We start from the raw sequence: 7,545 nt of genomic DNA, 5'->3' as shown, positions 1-7,545 counted from the left end.
ATGATTTTGCTCTCATGTGAATCCAAGCTTCATGGAATTAATTGTGTTGTTTAGAAGTTGGCTATTCTTTTTTTGATACTAGTAGCTTTCTTATTTTTTAGCTATATAGGCTTGTTCACTCTCGCTTGTTATTATGAACTCGTTATAATTGTTACTTCTGCTACTACTTTGCTTCTATCTTAGTTCGAACTAAGAACACCTGAAGAGTTCTCAACCTGGATTAGACTCCCATTTGCCAATGGTCAAACTTCTGCAAGCTAGAAAAAAAATAGTTGCGTTAATGTGAAATTCAGCGACGTTGGATCCAGACTCGTGGTGACAAAATCCAACTCGGTGATTAGCATATATGATTTGCATGAGTGGCAAAGAGATTCAGTCATTTGAAGTGCCAAACGTGACTTTTGATATCTTGCCCCCTTGGAACGAACTTGCAAATGTTTCAAACACTTTCGGCACCACAAGACAAGACAATATCACGTTGGGAAATCCCAAAAGAACCTGACAAAAACTTGGTATATACTATATACATGCACGAATGATGAAAACAAGATAATGTTTCCGTTTTGTAGAGGATAACAATATCAGCCATTACTAATTAACATTAATCCATATTTTCCCATAATGATATCCGAAATATCTCTTTGAAATATCTCTTTGATAGCGTTTGTTTTGAGGTATTAAAACAGAGACTGAAAGACTCAGTATCATGTTTATTGATTTAGAGACTAATACTAAAATTTCTGTCTCTATTTCCAAAATTTCAGTACCTCTAAAAAGTAAGGACACAAGGGACTGAAATTTTTAAAAACAGAGACTGAAACTTTAATAATATTTTATACCTAAAATACTCTCATTTTAATTAATTTTAATTTTACCCTTTGTACAAATTAAATTAGAACTTTATTCTTGTTTCAATTTCTGTCTCCCATTTTACACCAAACAAAACACTGAAATTTATTTTAGTCTCTGTCTCTCGGTCTTTCTCTCTCCACCAAACACTACCTTTATGTTCAGATTTTCAAACTGGCCATACCAATCAGTTTTGACTTTTGACATGCTCATAGAACAACCCAAGCAGTTCTTGCCTATACATTTTATTCTGAAGAAAGGGCATGTAAAGAAACAGCTGGAAAAGCATAACCAACATTATTTATATATAACATGTTATTTTGATCAGAAAGGATGATCTGTATCTGTGGTGTTTCAGCAGTTCCTACATCTTTGACCAAAAGCGGCTCAATGTAGCTTGAATCGACCCATGTGGCTCGTCCGTGGGTAAGTATACATCATCGTTAAACTGCACAAACACCATCATTTAACAGCTTTAAGATATTAAATTAGGGTTTAAACTACCTATGCATTGGAAGCAAATTCCAATACATTGCATTCAAAATTTTATTTATATTATTCATCATATCAAAACTTTACATAAAAAAAGGGGGATTACACACTACTCTTCTGTATCTTTTTATCTGTCACTTTGCTTAAACGCACAATTATTAAAAACTATAAATCAAGAGTGCCTAAAGAAGTTACCAAACAATAACAATAACAATAATAATAAGGATTCCGCTAGGGACCAACTTGGGATATAGCCAATTATAGCCAATTAGTTGAAAAATGTTATTTACATAAAAAAAAAAATAAAACAACTCCTCACTACTCCCCATTTTCTGGAATTTCAAAATTAGAAACAAAGAAGAGTTAACTGAATTGGCTTATGCTATAATTGGTTCCCTAGAGTTTCTCTAATAATAATAATAATAAACTCGCTGATGAGGAGAGTTGAGGCAAGCTAATGTGGTCTTAATAAACTTGGACCATAAACTCGAAAAGTGAAAGGCAACATTGTAAAAATAATTCAATATAGGACTTATTATTATAGTATATTTTAATCAATGCAAATATTACTTTTGTTGCTTGACAATTTAATAGTATCTATATGGAATTAGCTTAATAATTGAATAAATATTGCATGACATAACCAGATACTTGAGTAACCAACAACACTAACCAAACTTGTACATTTGAGGACATAACGAATCGAAATATAAACACATAAGAATATAAGATTGCTAATAGGATCAAGAGTATATCAGTTTTTTCAAAGTTTATGCAAGTTAGCTTGTTTTTGGATGGTACGCTTGTAAGACTGTAAAACCACGAGAATGTAAAACCAAACTTGTCAATTCACAACCGTGGTTCTTTACCATTCACTCAACATTCATACTACCCCAGTCAATTCACAACTGTGGTTGTTTACCATTCTTTGGTTTTTATGATTGGAACGATCCAAAGTGATGGAATGGTGGGGAATGAAATGAAGGCTTCAACTTATGTGGCACATAGTGGAGGTGGACCTTTATGGTTTGAGGACTTGCATGAATTCATGAAAGAGTATTCAGTTTCACTGTTGGATACTTAATAATAGAATAGAATAGAACAAAATGGCATTGGATTGAATCCATTCTACTCTATTGAATATTCTTATTTTCCGATCTCTCCAAATTTGGGCAAAAGGAGATGAAAGTGCAAGCTACTAAAATTTCTTATTCTTCATCTTCTATAATTCTATTTACAGAAAACGGAGATGAAATTTCTTCCATTTCATGCTTTGATATCTTAAAAATGGGAAAATGTACAATTATTCCATAAAAAGTTCAGTCTATATTAATCCATTTCAGTCTATTCATTGGTTCTATTAATGTAGTGAGCTCTTAGGGAAAAGAGGGAATACCTTTACAATTTGACCACCTGTATTTGAGATATTGACTGGTAGGAAATGAATATTTGGCATCTTTAGTTGAACAGAATCTATGTCAGGAAATCTGAAGCATATAGTTAATTGTCAGACCCTACTTGATTGAACTAAAGAATAAATTTGAAGCACGTAGGAAATAAACATAAACTGATTGCGGGTTCTACACTGAGGTGCAGAGTGGATAAAGAAGCATCGATTGCCTCCCTAAACAGGGAGAGTATTGAAGAGAGATACCTGTTCAATGTGGCCCTTGCCATTTGATAGAGAGTGCTTTGAACAGATGGGCTGTACACCCCCACATTCGGTGGACCGAAAAAGGTTTCAAGCAGAACTCTTTTAACATCGTCGTACCTCTCCATAAAGTAAAGTGGCTTCTGTGGGACGCTGCTTAGTGATTCATAAGAGTACCTACAAGTTACATTAGAAGAATGACTCTATTTCCACATTTAACCATTGGTGGCAATAGTTATTGCAATATGATAACTTCTCTCCATGATGGTGCTAAATAAATAATCCTTATGATGCTCAAATAAAAATCTTTTTATTAATAAACAATAACTTAAGTGTAATAAAGTTGCTTAAAAGTCAGAATTAAGCCTGCAAGATATCTATGTAATTTAGGTGATTGATTTAAATCGCATAACTCTTTCCGACACCAGAAACTATTTCTGTTTTTACCTCTTCATTAAGATTCACTAATAGGGAAAAAAATGTCTAAGGAAACAATGAAGTCTTACCTCCACAGACCAGTTACTTCTGTTGCCAGCATCCTTTCACGTGTTTCAGGAAGAGCCGTGTACTTGTCTCGTATAAACCCTTCAAAACCAGACTGCTCACAACCAATCCAAACTAAAGTTAGAACAGAAATAAGGGATTGTATATCACAATCTTGCTTTTAACTCTGTAAATCAAAAGGAGACCAATAGCAGCTACTATTTCGTAAAAGCGGGATCAGTGGAGAGTAAAAGAAAATTGACACAATATTTGTCACAAAAACTCAGCATCATAGTATGGATGTCAGAAACCAGACCTCCAAGAAATGCTAGGTCGTTATCCATATGCTCATACAAATTTTGAAAGGTTTGAGTATTATAGTACTAAAAGCAGTTTGAGTATGTTACAGAAAAAAAAAAAGATTCCCAACTTTTCAAAATTTTAGTAGTCCAATTTAGAACTTGATCCTTTTTAATAGTTCCAAAGAGGTTTTCTTTCTCTTCCTCTAAATCTTATTGAAGGGGAGCCTTAGAGCAATAGTTGAGTTGTCTCTGTACCTCAAGGTCATAGGTTCAAGCCGTCGAAACAGCCACTGATAACATTCTTCCTTTAGATGCGGCCCTTCCTAGGACCTGCGTTAATACAGGATGCTTGTGCATCGGGCTGCCCCTTTCCTCTAAACATTATTGGGCATTTAATAAACTCTAGAACATTTTTATAAATAAAAATTCTTCAGGTTCTTTAAAAAAAAACTTTTTTTTAGAAAAATCTACGTTGATGATCCTTCTTATAGATATAGATCTATTATATATAATTGCAAATATACTTTTTTGTGTTTCTGTTATCGATACCTACTTTATACATTTGATATTCTTTCCAGCGTTAGGGGGATAGAAGAAGGGGATCACAAGCAGGAAAAGGAATTTCCTTTCAACTCAAAACCATATCATGTCATGCTTCTCCTATAATTGTGAAACCATAATATCAAAGTAATCACCAACTATAATATTTTAGAAGAATTTGGACCCAAAACAAAATACTGTTTAAGAGATTATGTATTACATACACATGAAATATTATATCAAAATCAAAGTACAGGTTTATATATAGCATACTTAACTTAGTAGTTTTCAGCACTGATAATCCTTCAACACCAGAAGTCAACTGTAGAGCACCAGACTTTTTTACTATTGCCTCAACTGTATGCCTCTCAAATCCAAGTTTGAAACCTTATACAAATAAAATCAAAGGACTTGAGGGCTGAAAAGAAACAAACTGGAATTTATTACTGAATCACGGAATCTAAAATTAGCTACACCAGTATTCAACACAGCATCAAGGCAGAAAAATATGATGAAAGTGGGATTTGTCCATTTTGACAAACTAATGAAATGTTTCACTCAAATTGCTAGTTCCACTAAAAGTGCAATAAAGCAAGAAGTGAAATACAAATTTGAAATATGTTAGGCAACCAAAATTGTTTGCCAAATATTACAAATTGTATAACCAAAAGCAATTAGAAAAGGGTACAATCTACGAACTATACCATATTGAAACAAATACTATTGTGGAATGTAACATAGTCTAACAAACCATGCATATGAGGTTGACCATCCACGATGATGCGTTCCCATGGCTTTTCCACAATGTTTACAATAGCTGTAGTAACCTGTGAAAAGCCATAAAGCAACAAAAAACTAAGGGGAGGAAGACAATATAACAACAACAATAATAACAAAGTCTTATCCCACTAGATGGGTAGACTACATAGATTAAACGACACCATTGTACCCTATCATATATCATGTTTACCGTGAAACTATTTATACATAGATCTCCTTTGACTAAACCTAGTAAAAGGTCTTTTTAGATCTTCCTCGTATCTATCTTCCTGATCCACCTTCATATTCCGTTGATCTTCTCCTCATATGTTCAACGCACCTAACACGAGATTCTACCATCTTTTCAAAAGTAGGCACTACTCTAGCTTTCTCTCTTATATCCCCATTCCTTGCATTGTCTACGAGTGTTTGGTCAATCATTCATCTAAGCATCCTCATCTCTACCACACTAAACTTATCCTCATTGAAAAATTAGCTTAACCAACCAACAGCTTTCCTCTTAAACCTTTCCAAACTTCAATCGGAAAACCATAATGTGATAGAAATAATTTGGTCAAAGAAAAATTGTTAGCAAGAAAATTTTAAGAGAAAGAGCATAATGCAAGAGGATTATAAAGGATAAAAGAAAACCAATGAAGATTTATTTGAATAATGATATTATACTGTATTTTACCATTCACCGACCTGCCTATAGAATGATATAAAGTGCTTGGCAAGCTCAATAGCAAAGTTCTCAACAGAAAGTATTTCAGAGCACTCCTTGGCTTTTGCATATACCTAGCAATATTTTCATAAAAAAAAAATCAAAATTGAACAGATGTGATGGTGGAGGATGAAAGACAAATAGCAAAGATATTTAAAAATTAATACAGGAGATGTCATATCATATGCAAGCAAATTCAGGGTTGTAAACATTTTATGTGATCTGAGTTTAAATACTGGTATTATATTATAAGCATCTAAGACAGAAATACTTGCAGTTCTTGTGTTTCCAAGAAATGTAAGCAGAAAATATCGGTCTCTAATCAATAACTCTTTGTATTCTTGTCTATTTCTTTCTAGAGACAGGATCATATCAAAACAAACCTAACATCACATCTATTTAGCCACTTCTTGAGAAAATACAATTGAAACCAACAGAAGGTACAAAGCAGCATATGAGATTCAGGCATAATTGTTTTGTTAACATTTACAATATAGATCTTTTAATAGACTAAAATATTGAACTGGTAAAGTTCAGAAAAGCAAATAACTGATTTTAAATCCCATCAGAAAGTAAATAGATTCGCACTCCAAATATCAACATACAAACAGATAGATATCAGAGCTACAAATCACGCAGAAAATTACTAACACAGAAGAAGAGAGGAAGAAGAAGGTTACAGTGTTCTTCATGGTGTCAGTGGCAACTATATCGGAGTTGTCATCACGGAGATAAGAGTTGACACAATCCGAGAGGAGGCTGATGCCGACTCGCCACTCCACAACGTAGTGTTTTCCTTCCTTCGTCTTCCACAGGCGAGCCACCCTTACCCTCTCTTTCCCATGCCTTTGCTCGAAGTTGAATCCCTCTACTCTTTCTGCCATGGGAAATTTCTCCCCTTTTCTTTTCTTTTTTGTTTTTTATTATAAGTTTAGACTTTAGACTAGAGTGTTTGATTTGACCTATGTGTCGATTCCGTTCCAATTTATATTGGAGATAAGACAGCAGAGATTTGCTGGTTTTGCTTTTCTCTCGGTTGAAGTCTGTGTGCGGATTACATCATCATCCTCATCCAAGTTCCAAAGACAAAGAAGCTTCCGTTGAAGGCCAATGCTACGGTGGTGAACACAAAATTTTTCAGCAGGTGCGAAAGATGCGTGGCTTCTTGGAACGCTTGACTTCTGGCAGCGTGGTGTTAACACGCTCAGACAGAGACTCAGAAGGGACAGAGGTTGTTGGGGAGTGAATTAATTAGAGGGGTCAGATTATGAGTTAATAAAAATGAGTATGTTGGGTTTTTTGGTAATGCTGGAGGTTGCATTTTTGGTAACCAAAGATTATATGTAGTACTATTGATGAATATGAAAAAAGTTACGAAAGTTCTTAATTTATTGGCTAAAATTAGACCTTTATATTTTTATAGATGAATAGCTCTTATATGCAGAGATTGACAAAAAAAAAATGTGTTTATAATTCCATACTAAAACAAGGATGTAATGAGACTTAGCTCAATTAGCATATCTCTCCCTCTTTATCTTAAGGGTCTAGGGTTCAAATCTTAGAAATTACACTTGAGATAAAAATGTGGTAAAAATATGAGGAGTATATGGGTCAGTGGGTGTGTGTATTTAGGATTGGATTGTCTAATCTATTGGGATACTTAGGATTGGGGGTTGTCTAATTCACTTGTCAAAAAAAATAAGTATGTATTTTAAGAATATAAAATTATATGATAGGAATCTATT

The 7,545-nt window shown here is 33.9% G+C and overlaps 1 protein-coding gene across 1 annotated transcript; it reads right to left on the bottom strand.

Moving 5' to 3' along the window:
* Positions 1 to 1,061: 1,061 nt before the first annotated feature.
* LOC130960827 (uricase-2 isozyme 2-like) lies at positions 1,062 to 7,114 on the bottom strand. Its single transcript, XM_057886310.1, has 8 exons — positions 6,481 to 7,114; positions 5,782 to 5,874; positions 5,069 to 5,144; positions 4,597 to 4,704; positions 3,499 to 3,592; positions 2,996 to 3,169; positions 2,738 to 2,828; positions 1,062 to 1,297 (listed from the first exon to the last, which is right to left on the bottom strand). Exons 1-8 carry the CDS (start codon positions 6,682 to 6,684, stop codon positions 1,214 to 1,216), a joined length of 924 nt encoding a protein of 307 aa, XP_057742293.1. The 5' UTR covers positions 6,685 to 7,114; the 3' UTR covers positions 1,062 to 1,213.
* Between the last annotated feature and the right edge of the window lie 431 nt (positions 7,115 to 7,545).

The sequence above is a fragment of the Arachis stenosperma genome, chromosome 2, assembly GCF_014773155.1.
Source record: "Arachis stenosperma cultivar V10309 chromosome 2, arast.V10309.gnm1.PFL2, whole genome shotgun sequence".
Taxonomy (NCBI): Eukaryota; Viridiplantae; Streptophyta; class Magnoliopsida; order Fabales; family Fabaceae; genus Arachis; species Arachis stenosperma.
The sequence above is the reverse complement of the archived record's forward strand: the minus strand, read 5'-3'. Positions and strand labels throughout refer to the sequence as shown.